At 40.4% G+C, this 19,696-nt stretch overlaps 1 protein-coding gene across 1 annotated transcript in view; it reads right to left on the bottom strand.

Moving 5' to 3' along the window:
* Nucleotides 1–19,696, bottom strand: part of hipk3b (homeodomain interacting protein kinase 3b) — a 36,686-nt gene extending 16,990 nt beyond the window's left edge. Inside the window, exons 1-2 of the mRNA XM_062421859.1 lie at nucleotides 19,362–19,696; nucleotides 9,870–11,175 (exon numbers count right to left, since the gene is read on the bottom strand). Coding sequence (XP_062277843.1) covers nucleotides 9,870–11,175; nucleotides 19,362–19,434 — 1,379 coding nt within the window. The 5' untranslated portion in view covers nucleotides 19,435–19,696. The remainder of the gene's footprint in view (nucleotides 1–9,869; nucleotides 11,176–19,361) is intronic.

Below are 19,696 nucleotides of genomic sequence, written 5' to 3'. Positions count from 1 at the left end.
TCTAGCCCAGCCCCCCCAGGCAGAAGCCAATCAGCACGTCCAACTATAGCAACGTGTCCTTTTCAACTCTTGAGTATGATACCCTGTCTGCTCATTCAATGTAAGAGCGTCTACACAGGCCTCAATAGTCCGTCACTTTTTCTTAAAGTCAAAATGAGCCTACTAACAAGGGACAATAGACAAAAAAATCAAGTATTATGGCCTTCTCAGGGTTCCAGTATTCATATCCATGTGACATACAATATGTAAGTGTGATGAGGGCTGAATAATCAGTGTACCATTTCACCTGTTCAAGCATATGAAACATCCTCAAGACGTTTTAAAAATCTTAGAGCCTGACGGAAATACAGTAAGAAAAATAATGATGCCCATAAAAGCAGGTAGCTTAGGTAGTCACAGATATGTTTTATTGTTCTGTCAGGTTCCACTGAAAGATGATGTAAAGTGCTTGTGGGTGCACAGAAGACAGCTGAACAGTGTTATTTTCTTTGTATGCTTTTGTTCTTACCTTTCCCTGCTTAATGCACGATAGCTATGCAACATGTAAAAATCACAGAGTGAAAAGAGAGCCAAACAGAAGACAGCAGGTCTCTCTCCTTTGGTTTGGGGGGATGAGTGCATGTTGCCATGGTTGCACAGCTCTGTCCTAATCAACGCAACTCAAGCTTCACCGCCCTCCTGTGAAACCAAATCTATTTTCCATCCTGAGGATATGACGTACAAGCTGAGGGGCCACTGAATGCTAAAGGAGCAGAAGCCCCGTGACTGCTCTGTGCCACGTGTTAGAGTCCCAAAGGAAATAGACAGGTACATGAAACAAAGATCAACAATGCGATGGGCTGGTTTACTGCCTTTTGCCTAGTGCATGTTGGTAAAAGGTTCCAGCTTTGTGTGCAGGCAGCACTTAACAGAAAGAAAAAAACAACAACAAACTCACCAGCCACTTCATTAGGTACAACTGTGCAATTTACAGTAATCCAATATAGCTCCGCTATAAATTCTACTTTTACAAAACCTATACATTTTCAGTTTTTGTTGACATTGTCAGAAAGGAGATAATTCTACTTTATGTTCATTATGAAGTTGTAGAGAGTGGTGGTGTGCTGGAGTGTATTATATTGAACTGCGTTTCTGATATTTTGTCCACTCCACTAACTTACATGAGGGGGGCAAAATATTAGGAACACTTCTCAGATTATTGTACGTTGTATTCTTAAAAGCGATGGAATATGATGAACATATTAGCTTACTTTGAAATTGAACCTGCACATGCTAATCATCAGATCTATTATGGGCTTCTCTCTGACATTCATGATATTTAAGATATAAACATTCATAAATAACCTTTGTATACTTTAACCATCCATTTAATGCAGTCAGTCCGCTTTCAGTCTTTTACAGTGCAGCAAACAAAAAATGATGAATATGCTTTTCCTTAGTAACAAAAGACTCATATCCAGACAGTTGACTGATAGTACTGCACTGCTCAAAGGTCGAAAATGAACAACTATGGTGGAGACATGAGTTGTATACGATATCAGTGTTCAAAGGTTTCCAGCCTCATGCGTTAGTGGTGAGATACACTTTTAGAGGCAGCAGAGGAGAAAAAAGATCTTCAAAGAGTGCAAACTTTTGCACCTGCTAGCAGTGCTTTGATACCCTCTTTTCAAAAATACCCCAGTTCACAGCTGTTCTCTAGAGTTTCAACGTATTTATCAGTGTATCATGGTATTTTAGAGAGGCTCCTTAGTTGGATATAGTCAAGACAATTACTATGGTTTTAATGATTTATTTTATAGATTTAAGCAGACACAAAGCAACATGTATGGTTTGGTTGGGGTCCGACAGAAAAAGGCTTAATTGAGAATAATAAGCACTGCATAGGCTACTGCATTGTGTCTAATGGAAACCATCACTAACACACAATGCTGACTACAGCAGTAACAGCAGGCCCAGCATGGGCTCACCACTGTGCCAAGTATAACCCGCCCACACTGCAGGTATGGTGTTCAGCAACAATCACAAAATAAAACCCAAACAGGCAGATCAACAGTAAAATTCGGTTGCCATTTTTATAGCTCCCTTGTGGATAGGCTTTCACCAATGAAGTCTGTCCCTGGTCACTAAGTGCAACAGCATGCTCCTTCACCTCAAACAGCTGCCTCCATTCTTCCACCCACCTCTTATTTTCCTCCCTCTATGTTTGTCTGTCTCTCCTCCACAAAAAGGCTGAGGCACAAGGCAATGTTATGTTAGTTGAACCAACACTAACACAATGCGTAGTTGGATTCCAAAACATACAGGGCATGTGTGCGCCAAATTGTTCACCTAAAGGTTTGGAAGAAGTCCTTCTTGTGAAGATCTACCACTCTAATGTCTTTTGAAAGGTCCAACATTTAAACACATTTCCCTACTTCAGGTTGTACTTTTTATATATTTGTTATTTAAAATTCAACTATCAACATTTACTAATTTTTAAGTTATGCTTCTGCTGAGTTCTACAGTGTCACCAGCTGCTTTGGAAGAAATGACTAATGACTATACTGGTGTCTGGCTTGCAAACTAACATTTCATAAAACATGTAAATAGGATGCACACTGATCCATCCACTCCTGTGGCCTCACCTCTCATAACCAGACAACACAGCAACAAACACAAACCGAGATGTTTTGTAGATTGCAACTGTTAAATTCACTATGAGACAGCTGGAGTCACCTAGCTTACTGGAGTCACAATAGTCCTGTAAACTGCAGCAGGTGTGCATATAGTGTATCATCAGAGTTAAATAGTAGGTCATGACATAAAACAAGCTTATGTAACCAGCTACCATCTACCTTAATTTGAACTATGAGTAACCTTTTTCTGCATACACCTCTAAGATAACTCTAAATTTTACTCTGTACTGCACATAGATGGGACTGATATTCATCTTTTCCTTTGACTGTTGGTAAGAGAGAAAACAAGCATATTTCCAAAATGTCACTGTTCCTTGGATATGCAGGTCTTGTGAACGTTATTTTGTCAGATTTATTTTTATCTCACTTACTGAAATTAAAAACCTGTGCAGACACATGAGTCTTATTCTTTGCAAGACCGGCCATGGCAGAGCCGAGGAAATTATCTCCATCTCTATTTCTTATTCATGGCCATTATCTCACACTCCAGAAATAGTTCTCTGATCCTCCATGCTCTGTCCTCACTGGGAGGAACGAAGTGCAAAGTGGCGCCCAACTAGCTCACACAGAGAGCATCAAATAAGGGTGGCTACACATTGGGAAGGGGGGGTCATTGTCATTGCATGCTTACACAGGCCTTTCGGTAAGCTTGTTCTGTTAAATTAAACTCATTTTGGCTACACTGCAGTTGGCATAAGCTCAGCCAAAAAGGCAAACTGACAACACGGTGACTCCATGATGGAAGAATGGAGGCTTACTGCACGTCTCTTCCAGGAACACTCTCAGAGCTTTCTGCATAATTCAGAGGAACACAGAGGCAGTGTAGCAAAGGGGGAGGTAGCACTTGCACCCCTGACCCTAGACCTTAGATTAAGGATATGAGGCTTTGGACACATTTTACAGATGTAAACCACTTGATGAGCTGACATGGAGCCAATGTTAAAGAAAACTTTTTTTTTTTCAGTTCAGGTGCACCGGGCTTCTTTTCCACAGTTTTTCTGTTTGAATCGAAATATTTTCAATTCAGTTGTAATCACTGCATCTGCACATCACAGCAAGGACCCTCACCTGCGGGTAATTATAACACAGATGGGACGATTTCAGGAATAAAAAACTAAAACAAACTTGTACATCTATACAGTAATTCCTAGACAGATGTCATAAATGCTTTAAAAGGTATCAGGTCCAGGTAATTTAATGAATATATTTTGCTAATGGTACATGAGCAAAGCTATATGCAGCTACTCAAACAACTAAGGCAGAAAATCTCTGTATTCTCTGTCCTTATATTCACCAGAATACAAACCAGTCTTGGCCTTGATAACAAGGCCTTTGCTTGTAGTTGCCAAAATCATGGCCTTACACATGAAGGATGCCATTTTCAAGGTAACATTACTAAGGTGCTCCTTGAACATTTCACCCCAAAGCCATTAATTTTATGAAAACAACAAGGACTCAGAGTTTCTGGAACTCAAAGCTAATCTTTGAATTTAAAGCACTTTTTGCCACTTTCATTTCCTCTGTCATTATGTGTAAAATGATTGTTAAGCTACCAATTCAGACAGGCACGCCAGAAACGCAAGTATTTATTATGAAGTAGTAATAACACAGCACACTATGTTCTGAACTGCAACTCCCTGCTATGGTTTAAAAGTCTCAAGTTTGCACACATTTAAGCCAGGATGCTCTTTTATAAAATTAAAAAAAATCTTCCTTAACTATTCTCTGGTAAATGTAGCAGCTGTTGTTACTCACACGAATAATAACATGATATTGTATTCAAAGTTGTGTGAACATTTGCATAACACTAAAAAAAAGGAATTTGATGGTGGAAAAATTAACCAGTTTCGTCAGATTGTCCTGGTGGTGGACATGTGACATCGACTGGCAATTAATATCTGCGTATTAGAAACAAAGAGTTGGATTGAGGAGATTGTAAGCGAATGTAAGCTACTTTGGCCATATACAGTAAAACCTGGAAACACTCATTACCCTCTAACCCAGGCAAGTAAAAACTTCATAAAACAGGAAATGCAGTCTGTTCATAGGTTCCCACATACACAAAACATTTTTTAAGACTGATTGAGGGCTTACTTGCTCATTCTGTAAAAATGCCAGACCTACTTTTCAGGGAAACGTTAATCCAGTAGTACAGGAGTAGATAGGAGAATAAATCACAGCTTAAGGTTTACATAGAAATATTGGTCCACAGTGAACGATCTGGAGTATTAATTTCAATCCCATCTATGCTGAATTCTTGCATAGGAAGCACTGTCCAAAATTAACTTTTCCGCTCATCTGCCGACAGCTGGTAAACTGAGAAAGTTTACCAGCCAAATGTATCTTTACTGGACGTAAAATTGCATCATGCATTATTTTACTACAAAATAATGAGCAAGATTTTAGTATGCAGTTAACTTTAGCACAACTTTAAAAGAAATAATTATGGATTGACAACATTGTATTTACAACTTTCAGACTTTTGAACATTTCTGCTTTACTTGGTATTCAAGTTTCATTTTTGTTCGGCCAGTGACTAATTAATTGTTTATCTCTTACATGTTGGCAGTAAACACTGAAGGACATACTGTGGTTTTGAGCTTCATATTTTAGCCAGGATCTTTTTATTGGAGTGTGCAGTGCGTCGCATCACACTGTTTAAACCTGAACTTTTGTCGGACACCCTTTTTCTATTTACCTCCTATCGCTCACATTAAAACTGCATCATGGACGAGAAACAGCTGATTTATCTCTATGATACCTCCTCATTTCACTCCAAAAATGTAAATGAGGTGGGAGCTGGTTGGAAGCTGTCTCTGGTCAAGTTGCATTGGCTATATTGTCATTTCCAGTACAGAACATCTAAATATCACAACATAAAACATGTTTTCTGTTTAAAAAGTACCAACAAAAGTAGCGAGTAATCACCCATGTTTTATTTGAGAAGTTATGTCTCACTCAAGGGACATGGTTTGTTTACATGACTTAACAGAAGTGCATATTTAACAGATTTGGTGCAGACAGAGTGTGAAAAATCTGTACCCATTATTGTAATGAAAACAGTTAACTTGAACATCTTCAAAAAGACAAGCATAAAACCAAACGCTTTGTAAGATATAAACTGTATAAAAACGACCACATCTAGAAAATTTACCTCTGAGACCTCCAACTAAGCTGACTTTGCAAACCAGCGTGGCAGATTACCAAAGGCCACCGGCCAAATGCTTGTAAATTTTGTAAGTGGCTGGTCTATCTGTTAAAACTAATGGCTTGAATGACAGAATTGAGGTATCCACCAGCCGCTATAGATTACTGGCCAACGAATATGGGAAGCTGCATACATAACCAAACACACACAAACACAAATGGATATACAAAATCAAAACAGCTGACGTTAGAGCTGGTTGACCTTGAATGAATGAAGTGAGAGCTCTCTAGTATTTCAAGCTGCCCCTATTTCATTCTGGCTGCCTATGTGCTTCACCATCTATAGAAGTCAAAGCACACTGGCTGGCGTCCCATGAGCTATTTTAAGCAACCCTTCACTCTCAGCCTCAGCAACGCTGTTCCTTCAAAATATGCTTTGCACACTCCTGTCTGTGAGGGGAAACAGAGATGCAACTTTTTGATGTGTTTTTTTTTTAATTCACACCAACTTTGTCATGATGAAAGAAAACACATCAAAAACAAATCAAAATGTTCAGTTCTAACATTACATTTGTTTTTGTGTTGTTTGTGAATGTTGAAGCCCACAACGAAATCGATGCAAACATATAAGCTATGACAACGGTTACTGCACTAAACAGCAAAACTGAAGTATACATTATAGTATTAGGGATATATATTATATATTCCTAATAAATGAGGACGATAGGTATGACACTAGCTATTCCTTGCTTTTATTGACTTAAGAGTGATATGTATCATGGCACCTTCTTCAGTCTGTGAGCAGCTGAACATACAAGGAAAAGTGGACATACAACTTTTACTTCACACAGTTCAAATGAATACTGCTGCAAATGAATTGTATCCAGACAGACCGCTACTGCCACGTTCCTCTCTCAAGTCAGCAACAGTAGTGATGCATGAACACTAGTCACCAAAGGCTGACAGCTGACAAACAGAGTTGAAGCAGCTGTACTGTTCACTTCCTCCCCCTCAAAAGTACAGCATAGCATGACAGTTCTATTTTCAGCTACTTCCTAAAACAAAGTGCATTCGCAACAATACAATATTCACAAAAAAGCTTGATGAATGCGTGGGATGAAAAGAGAGTTGTCACTGAAAGTATTGTTCCACTGTTCACACAGCACTACAGTCAAGGAATGGGTCAAACCGAGTATAGTCTTGTTTAATCAGAGAGCAAATCTACAGTTAATGCAAATCCAGACAGACATCAAATCGTCTATTTGCATTGACAGAATTTTAATTCCCTGTGGAGCAAACTGCTTCACTGGCTCAGTGTGCAGGCAGTGAGAATTATTCAAATGCCATGTAAATGCTTTTCACTAAAACCGATAGCAGTGTCCTAAATGTGGGTCATGGATCCTGCTCTATTCTTCCCAGCCTCAGCAACCAAGTCTCAAGACAAAAAAACAGAGACAATGTGTTCCCCAAAATCAACTGACTTCAGCATTTGAGTAGATCTCCACTTGGTCAAATATTCCTAACATACTGGCCAAACTGCAAGCAACTGTTCCCTGAAAACACAATGTGCTCATGTTTGCATAAGACAGGGACAGCATAAAACACACTCAAGGTTCATGGTTCACACAAACTGTGTTTACGTATCTATTATGACCTGGCTGCGTTCCTTCTATTGATCAAAAACAGGTGCGTTACGGTTTTCTGATATTCTCACTTTTTACATGATCTGTTAGAGCAATACGTATTCCTCAAATGTTGTCCAAGCCTGGATCTAAAGTTTTTCAGTCTACCTGTGATGATGATAATGATGGCATTATTAAGCAAGCCAAAACCCCTTTTCATTTGCTTAGACACATAAAATTGAGCACATCATTTTGATTGACATTTTCTGAGTTACACAGCAGCATTAAATGTGTTACACAGCAGCATTAAATGTGTTACACAGCAAAATCAAACAGGATACATGCCAAAATTAGAATGGCAGGATGTCTCTTTGTAGGAGCCACTAAAGCATGACTCAGAGCAGTTGCAATTTCACTGATATAGTCTGAGGGTACATGAAATACATGTTGTGCTCATCTACAACGTTTACCAATTTTTTTTTTATTTTAATTTTTTTTATCTCTGGAGATGACACTGAAGTTTTCTTGACTTGTTATATCAAGATGACAACATGGAAATGACCACATCATATCACATGGAAATTTAACTGACTTAAGAGTGTAGCACTTCCCATGAGGCATAGCAAGGTACAATGACTGTGAGAGAGGAGGATGGTTACAAAAGATTAACACTAAAACCACACAGGGTTGACTGGTTTGAACCTCAATTGAACAATGTAAATCATGGCTTTAATAAAAAACAGGTGGACGGCTTTTAGTCATAGCATTATAGCTTTATCATGTCACCATAAAAGGAAACACAAAGCAGCTTGACAACTTCCTCACATTTGTCGAGTGTGTACAATCTGACATTCGCACCTATTTCACAGAGTGATTGGCCAGTAGGGTCTAAACTTCTCTCCTAAGCTCTCTTTACACTATCATTGTATATATATCACATTTCGTGCAATACTATAAATGCCTTCCAGGGGAAACTGTCCGATACTGTCTAAACAATATTGTGTCTCAGCCCTCTCTATGCCAGCCGGCTGATCACCCTGCCTTCAAATATGGTTGTTCAGAGCAGTTATAAACACTTTTGATCTCCAACATAGTCAGACAACAAACTAGTTCGTTTTTCTAGTATAACAGAGAACCTTACGCAATGACTGATACCACTTCAGGGGCGTTTCACTAAAGGTAATTTTCCCACTGGTTTTCCTATCACATATCCAAGACAGCCAGGAACCATTGGTGTTCGTCTAACATAAACATCAGAAACTGTATCTGCTGCCATGTCACACCCCAGAGCCTGTAACAGCATACTCATGTTTAGACTGGATTTTAGTAATTTCTCTCCTAACCTTTCTTGATTTAATCTCAACTGCCCACACAATGTATTACTCTCAGTCCTTTCTACCATAACATAATCACCCTTTGAACTCCCAAGGCCAAAGCTGCTTCACCCCGAATACAAACAATACCAGAAATGTTCACAAAGTCATTCAAACACGTATTTTTTGTTCTTTTTTAAAAGTATTTTACCAGAAGTAGGCAGTAGGGACATGAAAATACAGTCAGTCATCTGCTGGGAAACACTGCAGGGTCTTTTTTTTTTCCCAGGGTCAGTGGTATGTGGCCCCGAAGCAGACAGGATGTTGTGCAGTATGGGAGACATTTCCTTGTTTTGCTAAAGGAAGGACATTTTTAACCTGACTTTGACAGTCTGAACACCCGCGGACACAGAGGTTACTTTTAAAAGACTTAAAGACTGTGTAAAGTGAATTCAGACATTTTCTTCTAAACACATTAAATAGGTCATCAATGTATTTCTAAAAAAGGTGTAAAAAGCATTTCAAACATTTAGATTTGAATTGTGGAGCTAGGCTTCACAAACTGTGTTTCAAGATTTCTGTGTTCAGGATTTAGTGGGCGGGTCTGAAAATCATTGGCATAAACCCGCCTCTGCTGCTATAGAGGTATAAATACATTCAACGCACACTACTACTACTACTACTACTACAGTCTACAGTTAGCCAGTTAGCTGAGCTAGCCGGCGAGTTAGCCGCCAAGCTAACCGCCGGGCTAGCAGCTGAGCTAGCCGCCGAGTTAGCCAAAGAGTAAGCAGCTGAGTTAGCAGCAGAAAGCTCTCAGACGTAGCGTCCATGTTTATGGTAGAGGTGGTGACTTTGATTGACAGGTGACACTTGGTAGGGGGCAGGGTTTCAGCGAACTCGGCGGGCACGCCCACAGCGTTTGGGAGCAGAGACAACAGGCAGATTTTTAAACAACTTTGAAGCCTTATTTCATATATTTGGCGATTTTTTTAATCATTCAAATTTGGCAGGGTGGTTAACAACGCACTTTTCAAACTCATATTTATTTTTACTTTACACAGACTTTAAACTGAAATCTACTTTGTTAAAATCTTGTGTGTTGAACTCACCTGTAGTACCGAGACTGGAGGTACGTGGAGCATACTGCTTTGGACACGTGGCTGGCTGAGCCAAAGTCGATTACCTTCACCCTGTAGGGTTGCCTCACTGGGTCCACCAGCATAATGTTCTCTGGTTTGAGGTCTGCATGAATCAGACCCATGTTCTTCAGTTTCTTCAGAGCTGTAGCTACCTGTTGTAGCACAGGTCTGATCACTTTCAGGGGCAGCGGGCTGAACTTATTCTGCTTCAGGAAATCATACAGGTTCTGCTCAAGCATCTCAAATACCAGGCAGGTGTGGCTGCGGTGCTGGAAGCACTCAAAGGCTCGCACCAGGTTGTGCTCATCTGCATTCTCCCCACTCAGACGAGCAAGGATGCCGACTTCGATTTGACCCTGCCGTGCATATGAAGGGTGGTTCTTCAGGATCTTCACAGCCATTACCTCACCTGTGCCTCTCTTCCAGCACTTTACAACCTGGCCAAATGTGCCCCGTCCCAAGAAATCCAGCACTTCATAAGTATTCTTCATGGAACACAGGACTTCATGCTGTACTACCTGATAGTCCCCATCCCCTCCTCCCACCCCCCCTGCTGCACCTACACCCACAGGCCCTGCACCCTGTTTGGAGGGGCCTCCTCCAGCCCCCACGGCCGCAGGCGCAGTCACAGCTGCATTCCCTACATTCGTCGTTTGCAACATGGCAGGCAACATTGACAGTTCCTCCACAATCTGCATGGTGCTCCCTCGGTTATCCAGTTCCTCACTTTTACGTTTCAGCCCACATCGCTGAGAGCTGTCAGCTGAGTTCAGACCTCCACAGTTCTCTTCTCTGTCCCCCTCCTCCTCTCCACCTCCCTCAACTCCTCCACTGCAGCCCTCTCCCCTTCCCCCTCCTCCTGCCCCTGTTGCTCCACTGCTGCCTCCACTTGCTGTGTCTGTCTGCTGCTGCTCCTTGCCCTGCAAGTGGACAAGCCCTACGTCCTGCCGCTGCTGGGCCGCAGCTGGGCCTGGTCCTTCTCCTCTTTTACTGGGCTGTTGTCTCTGTACGCCACGCACCACCACCGTCTGCACCGCGTACTCTTGTCCTCCACGCACTTTCACGCCAACTGCCAAGTCTCGGTTCACAAACGAGCGGGTTTGTTTCGTTGGGTGCACAATGCCAAGGGTTCTGCTGTTCAGATAAGTCCGTGGGTGTACCCTCTCATGGTACACACAGCTGCTGGGCTCAACTTTGAGTTTCTTCACACTGCTAAAGGCACTTGTCTGGGTTTGATAAATGTGTGGTGGGTAAACCAAGACTTGTGAGGCCATACCTGCAGAGACAGAGAATGAAGCAAACGGTCATTTGTTTGGTTACTCTACAAACACACAACAGGTCATTTCAGCACAGAATGGTTTCATTTATTTTTTTTTAAACAGTGATGAAGAACTGGAAAGTCTTACACAGCATACTCTGAACTTCACCATTGTACAACATATTGTGCAAAACCGCAAACAGCCAAGCTGTTACATCAGCAGCTGAAAAACCAAAATACAACCCAGATCTCACAGTGTTTATCTTCCTGTCCTTATTTGCTCAGGGTCGAGGGTCAAGGGTGAGTTTTAAGTACATTACTGTGGGACAAAAACAACTGACAAACACTAATAATCCCATTATGTAGTTTATAATACCTCTCTTTGATGGCATTATGACTTTAACCTATCTGTCCACCCAAAAGCAAACATCAAATGGTTAAGGACAAAAGTACATAGTGGTAAAGTGCTTGAGAACAAACACCTTCACCATTCTGCCCTATCCACTGCAATCCCCCCAACACCTCCACACAGCAGATGACTAACTTCTCAAAGGTTTGCCTGACCTTTTTCTGCCATTTCAGTGCATCCTACTGCAGGTCTCTAGGCAACCAACAGAGAGGGAGAGAGGATAAGAGATAGACAAAGAGAGAAAAATAAAGTCACAAAGCATCATCAGATCCACGTGTTCAATTACCTAAGATGTGTTTTGTTCTTCTCTCTTCTCCCCCACTGTCTTTCTGTATGTGTGTGTGTCTGTGCTTGATGGGTGATAGAAAACTCGTGAGATCTTGCAAAAATGCTCTGCAATGAGCAATGAAATAAAATAACAGGTTTCATGATCCTGATCATCAACCATATTCCACGCTGGCACAGTGACATCAGACACTGTGTGCCATACTGGAGCCCATGACCTATTTTCATTCTGGGGCGTTCACTGAGACACAAGTAGCTCGTCCCCAAAGGTTTCCACACTTTAATCAACAGAATCAGATTCATGTTTACCTACCCAAAAAGCAAATTAAGACAAATCTCAATCAATGACCTGAATACTGTGAATAAACATGCCATTCTTTATAGGACCTCCATCATTCTTAAAGTGTCACTTGTTCAAAAAGAGCAGTATCTATGAGTCTAAAAAAAGCACACGAATGAGTCAGGTTTGGGCTGTCAGAGCCCCTGTAGAGCCCCCTAAAATAAATATCCCTAATGGAAAAAAACACTTGTGTTGTGATAACACTAACGGTGTGAGCCACCCCTTTGACTCTATTCTGAGCAGCAACATAAGGTCAACCTATTCCCTTGACAGCTCTCTGTACAATCCCACTTTGTGTTACTGTTTGGTGGCACTGTTTACCATCTTCTCTGTTGAAAGAATTTAACAAATTACCCCAAGCAGGGCTCAAGAGGGCAACCATTTTGGTCGTGAATGAAATCAAAATTGGAAAAGCGCCATCAGAAAATTAAAACGAGCCTCATTGGCACGGCTACTGCACAAATAAGTGTTCTGGCTGCCCAGTCTGAAAGACAATTACAGTATCACAAAAAGATTTCTTTCTGTAGTCCATACACTGTAAAACTATTTGTAATGGTGTTACTTCACTAGACATGTTTTAATTTTCAGGTTAGGCAGCACAGTGGCTAAGTGGTTTTGAAAGCTACAGTTGGCTGAGGCTTTTCTGTGAGGGTTTTGCAAGTTCTTCATGTCCCAGTGTGGATTTGCAGAGTCCAAAGTCATGCAGGTTAGATAAACTGGAGACTCCAAATTTCCTGTAATTGTTTGAGTGAATACCTCGCCTGTCATTATGTGTTTGCCCTGAAACAGACAGTATCCCACCTCTCGCCCACTGTTTGCCGGGATTCTCTTAATTGCTGTTTAAATGCTTTTCATGCTGTGTTGCATGTAATTTAGAGCTCTGTGATTGCCTCTAATATTCATTACAGCCATTATATGTAGAATTTAAGAATTTCATACTCTGGCACTCCTCCGTGGGAATATCCAAAAGGCCCCTACAGTACATACCAATGTTGATTTGTAAGCTAAGTATGTTCCAAGCAGTTCTCTCTTTGCCAATACATTACTGAATGCGTTACCTCCTCCTTCAAATTTTGATTACAATTTGACACATTTTTTGCAATGACAACATAAATAATGGTCACTAAAAATAAAATGTGACTTTTTAGAGACTAAAGACATTTTTAATACCCCATGAAATGCTACTCTATAACCTTTTCACAGTCATACCACTCAAAGAATAATGGAAGACCAGTGGGGGTCAATAAGGCCTACAATTATGTATTAAGGACATGAATTCATAGACATTTAAATCAGATTTTTGTCAGTACATTGCAGTTGCATAACAATAATTACTTGTTATGTAATTCATCGATTAAAGTTACCTAGACCTATATAAGTGGCAGAAATTTGATGATTGGCTTAACCAATTACAAAATTATAGAATAATTTTTATGGGTAGACCGCCATCTACCCAGACTGAAGTTACATTTGTTGGCATCTTTGCAAGCTGTTTAATGTACTGCAGCTGGGCAGCAAATTAGCTATCTGGCCTGCAAACTGATTAGGCATTTTACTTTTCCCTGGTCAGTGTGGTCAATGTCTGGCACAACAAGCTAAACGACGAAAAAGACACATGTTCACTTTGCATGTTAAGATAATAAGGATGCTTTTGCAGGAGAGTTAATGTGGGTTGTTGTTGTGTAGCAGGATGCTCTCTGTGGTCAGTGTGGTCATCTGTTCTGCTTCTTACAGAACATTGCCTTACGTAAGGATTTGATTTGCTGTCTCCATCTACGAAAACAGATAACGATATTACGTCGATTGATGCAAAACTGATGTCAAACGTAACAAAACCTTCTCCATTTTGGTTCCTGGTTCTTCTCTCAAAGAACACAGGACAAGTAAATTACAGAGCAAAGATTTATGCTTCTAAATTAAGCCGCTTAACTTCCGTATGAGTTTAACAAAAGGTCCCTGATGAGGGCAGCACGTAGGAGGTCAAATGTACATGGGACACTGGCCAACAGTAAGACACTTCTAGTGCAGATTCTGCAGACAGAGCTCAGTGTTGGGACGTGTTCTGTGTGTCTCTGTATTAGCCAATCACATCCAGTCAAATGCATGCCACATTTGTAGATTGATGAAATCTTATATATGATTCAAGCCTACTATTTTAGCACACAAAGAACATTATAATAAATCACTAGGGTCTTAATGGAGATAAAAACTAGTGCTTGTATCAGTGTTTTATTTACGTATTAACAATGCAGATGTTAACAAACAAATACTCTCAAATCTTCTCAAAAAGGTTCCAACACGGCGGGACAAGAGTCAAACTACATGGAGACCACTCAAACTATGCTGCACTATTGCAAATATAGATTGTAGATGTTGAAGAAAACATGGAGCAAGTTGAAGAAGGGTTCAATAATCTTAGATTCTTTTGTAATATAAAACAGTTAAGCTCAATATAGCGAAGCCAAACTCACAATTTTTTCAGTGTCTGCGGAGTGGAGATTTGAATTGGCTGAGAGATGTAGAGCATGCCGTCTGGTCTCTAGACGGAGAGAGCCTGCGCTTGGACGACTCTCGCCAACTGAGCAATAGAAATGTCTAGATTTTAATACCAGCTTAGACCAGCTTACACTCAAATTCAATTTGAAACAAAACTCAGCTTGGGCATCAGTTAATTTCCCTAGCCACACAAATACAATCACTAAATGGTCAGGAGAAGTCTGATGTCCAAAGATGCGAGGTGGAGAGCCTTTATTGTTGCAGAAGCACAAGAATGGCAGATGATGCTATTATTACCATCTGAAGCCAGATACTCCTTTGGTCTGCTGTACCTCTCCTTCTGTGGCATCGCATTACATCCTTCAAAGCGTTAGAACCTTTCCAGCAGCCTTGAGCTGCTAAGTAATTGCTCACAATTGCCCTTTTGACCCTGGCCTACTCAAAATTAAATTGAGAAGACAATAAATGCTGGACACCTGTCCACAATGAACAAATGGTACTGATTGAGAAAATAAAAGTGCTTTAAGACACAGAAATAACAGTAATAGGTGAAAGGACGGACAGCTGGTGACAGTTACACCACTTTTACAGTCAAATAGATTGTCAATATGCTGTGTGTATATGGGGGTAGTGGTGTAGGTAATGTAATCTACATTCAAATGCTATAATACCATTTAAATGAAATATAAATTTAAAACAAATTTCCAAAAAGTTGACAATATACAGAATAATTGCATTGTACTTCAATACCATTTTGGCTCTCTCCTTTAGTTGACTAGCAGCATAAATATTGGTCAATATGTACAAGATTATGTGCAAAACAGTTAAATTAGGTAATCCAATATGCAAGGTAATAACATCAAATTAACAAAAAAAAGTATTTCAAGGTTCTTTATATGCTTTTTGTGTGTCAAAAGGTTTCAATATGCTTTGAACATATGCTTTATCATTGTTTTTTTCAAGGTTGAAAGAACAAATTTATGTTGGCTACTCATGATCGTAACTAAAATTACCTACCATGACCCAGTACATGTCTGGTTATTCATTAAATAAAGCAATGAAGTCCTCTTGGCAACTGCCAAGCTGAGATGAGGGTGCCAAATGCAGAATGTAATGGTGGACATGAAAGCACTCACTTTAGCCCCACTCCACCTCCTGCAGTTGGTATCCCTTCAGCGTCTAGCAGGAATGGCTGTGTTAATTCACGGTTCCTCAACCTCACTGAACACTGTGGTGCTCTGCCTGTGTCTCGTGAATATGATTTTCTATGCTCATTAGATAAAAAGGCCCTCTATTTCCTAAAGCATGTGACCACACGGTATTTCGATTGTGAACTTATGACTATCATTTAGAAGTCTTCTACTTGTTAGACTAGCTCTTGTGCACAGACAGTATACTGTACTGTTGGCCATTATGCTGTCTAAAAACATTACTGAATGCAGTTTACAAGGACGACAAAAGTACCAGCTAGTCTACTTCACAATACGATTTTATTTAGCACACAATATGAGCATTTGTGCTTCTAAAATGGCAGTCATCTTCACGTAAATGCATTTTCTAAATGTGGAAGATTACTATAATAATGTTCTCTATCTCTATTTCTTGGAAAATTCTGGTCACAGCCAAGCTTTAGCCTCTGCTCATGTAAAGAGATGTCTCACAAAAGAATGCCAATTAAATGTGTATGCACATGTTGAGCTCACTCCGTCATGGCACTCTTTACTTAGTCTAGAGCACTGACTCATCAACTTGTGTACAAGCTGTGAATGTACAATAACATTTACAAATCAACAACAAATAGGCAGCACAGATCTTTAAAAATGGAAGCCTCCTTACGGTCAATACTGTTAACATCTAAGAAATTCCTGCTTTTTGTCAACAAAACATGCCAGACACAAAATGCATGCCAGATTTCTAGTGAAGGAACACACCATTTTGATGCCTCAAAATGTAAATAAAGTTTCACTCATAGGCAAAGATTTGACACACATGAGTCACTTGACTACCTCACATCTGTTTGCTGAAAAAAGTACAGCATTTACCATTGAAAGCCAACAATCTATCGCCTCCATCAAACATGAATGAGCAGCTGTCATCAGTCGCACAGTGAAATACTACACACCCTGACAAGTACTTGTATCAATCAGCAAACCATTTCTCACTAAGCCTCAAATACAGCATGAAAAAACAGTAACAGAGTGAGTTGTTTTTAGTTAAAACCAGATATTTCTTCATCACCTGTTTCTGGACAAAAACATCCACTGTGTTATTAAAATCCACTGACCAGATCACTGGATGTACATGGGTAATTATGTACTGTGAGCTGGAACAGATGTTTACTTCCTGGGATAATGGACATTTTCCACCCATCACTTTTGCCATTCATGCCGTTTACCGCATAATAACATCCTCCAGTCACGGTTCTTCCCATAAGCCCTCATCAGCTAGGATCTGTTTTCTGCCTCGTGTCTGTGCGCACACCTCAAGATGACATCACTGGGAAACCAGTCGTCAAGTTAGCCACAATGCAATACAAAAGTAGCTGCACCAAGTACCATGACATCACGTTCCCAAGTCCTATTCGCAACCCTACTCCTCCAGTAAATAACCAACAGCACCCACTAACACCAGTAATTGTAGGGGAAAACACTATTTACACATTTATTCACTGGCTCATTCTGCTGACTTTCTTCGGCCACTATTGCTCTCGCTATCAGCCACAGCTCTGCTTTTGTAGCCTTGCTATTGATAAGGTGAGGAATGTGACACACTACAGCAGACAGGAGAGTCTATGTGAGGGGGAATCACACAAACACAGCAGCACAGTGCTGCACTGTACTTATCGTGTTGTCTGAAAAACTTCCCACTATTCACGGACAGAAACTGTTGACAGCTTCACTACCATGAATGTTTTTAGACACAGGGTGCTGTGAAACTAGAATACCAGCTCCAAACATATGGTAATAAGTAAACTGGACCAATTCTGAGCAAACATTGGCTGGTAGCCTCTTTGCAATTATTTGTGTAAAACTACTGTTCCCGACTACTGAAAAAAATAAAGTAAAAACAGCTGTAATCTATGGTTCAGTAACAAACAAAAAGACAGTTATACTGCATCATACTTTTGTACCAAACCAAGTAGCCATATCTGCTACACAGGCCAAACCATTCAAAACCTCCATTCAGTGTCTGCTGTGCCACTGGAATTTTTCAACTTAGCATAAAAAACTATACAAACACCCACATTATCCTTTGTGTCAGGGCAACAAGTGAAGAAACAACTATCGTTCCATTCACACATGAAGGAAGGGAAAGTACATACTCTTCCATCTAAATACCACAGTGTGAGTATTGAATTTCTCATTTTAGCTTTTTCTTTTAAAACACAAGTTTATTTGGAACCAGGACCTCAAAGTGATGGTTCCTTGCCATATAAAAAGCTAGTAGAGAAGACAATTTTGCCTACATTTATATAGGAAACTTTGGTTTTGCTAGTGGATGGTGGTGATGTCGAAACACTCACTAAGCACCTCAACTATTAACCCTGTGCCCTCTCTTAAACATGAAACCACCACCTTCAAGGTGATACATGCCCATCTATATGATTACAGTAAAGTTTAGTACAACTAACTTGACATTAAAGCCAATATTGGATTCTTAACCTTAAAGTACATCGCCACTTTCATTCTGTATTCATGTCTGCTTAGCTGGCTAGTATGAGACAGCAAGTGAGGAAGGGTGTACTCTTTCACTTTCAAAATCTTAATCTATATTTTCATTAGACATATTCACAAGATGTTGCTGAATTGCTCTAACGTAAATACAAGTTGTGGTGCACAGCCCATATGAACAGAAAGCACTGTTACCAGCCACAGTGGCCAAAGACTGACAAAAATCAACGGGTGTCCATAACATTAGCCAGCATTTAGCCGGAGGCCGCTGAAAGTGACTTGCTAAATTAAGTATTTACTAGATTCTGCGAGTAGTTTGGAGATACACCAACGATAAACACGTGTTACCCTTTTATATTGTTCTACAATAATATTTACACTCAACCAGGGTTACAGTTAAATAACAGCTGACATTACCAAACATAATGTTGAATTTTAGACTCGACCAGATCCAGAACATGTGTTGCTGTGAGTTAAAAAGGTCCAGCTTGGGTTTTTTTGTGCTAGTTATAAATATGGCTGCGTGTTATTCTCACTCACATTGACTCAGCTACGTTCATGTGTAGTAAGTAATACGGCACTCACAAGTTAAACCACTCGGTCCATATATTCCCTGTAGCTGCAGTATATGAGTGTTAATGTTAGATGATGTTCACCATGTTAAACTGGAAGAAGTGTGTCAAAAACAAATCCAAGGGTCGCTGTGACAACAGAAATAACAAAAACCACAGTGCTCAGTGCACTCACATTAATCATTAGAACCAGCGTCACCAGTCATGGCAAGATAACAAAAACATGTCACCACCAGTCAATTAATTAGCTACCAAAAAGTGCTGCTATGGCTGTGAAAACTGAGAGGGTTGAGACATAAAACAGACTCTCATAGCTAGCTAAGTTTGTAGCTAAGTTATGACTTTGTATTACGTCACAACTTAACTATGGCTTAAAAAGCTTGAGTTCAACAAATATCACAATTTGACAGCCGACCCCTTCCAACACTTACCTTCACATAGAGTCACTATAAGTATAATCCAGGGCTTCTCTGAACATGTTATGGACTTATAAATCCACACCATGCACAGTTCGCCTGCACTGCTGCCATCTTGTCCTAGACGACAGGAAGGGAGAGCTCGCTCTCGGTAACGCCACCATCTCCCACATTTTAAACATTAATTAAGTCCTGCATGCGAGCGTCCAAAAACACGGCACCGAGCCCAGGTTGTAGCTACACTGTTCAAATCCGTATCCTTCCTCTTAGAGCAGAGTATCCCATCTCTGAAAGGGTATCGGCTACCCAATCTTAGACGCACATCTCCATGGCCCTGTCAGCCTCTAACA

This window comes from Scomber scombrus, chromosome 1 (genome assembly GCF_963691925.1).
Source record: "Scomber scombrus chromosome 1, fScoSco1.1, whole genome shotgun sequence".
Lineage (NCBI taxonomy): Eukaryota > Metazoa > Chordata > Actinopteri > Scombriformes > Scombridae > Scomber > Scomber scombrus.
The sequence above is the reverse complement of the archived record's forward strand: the minus strand, read 5'-3'. Positions and strand labels throughout refer to the sequence as shown.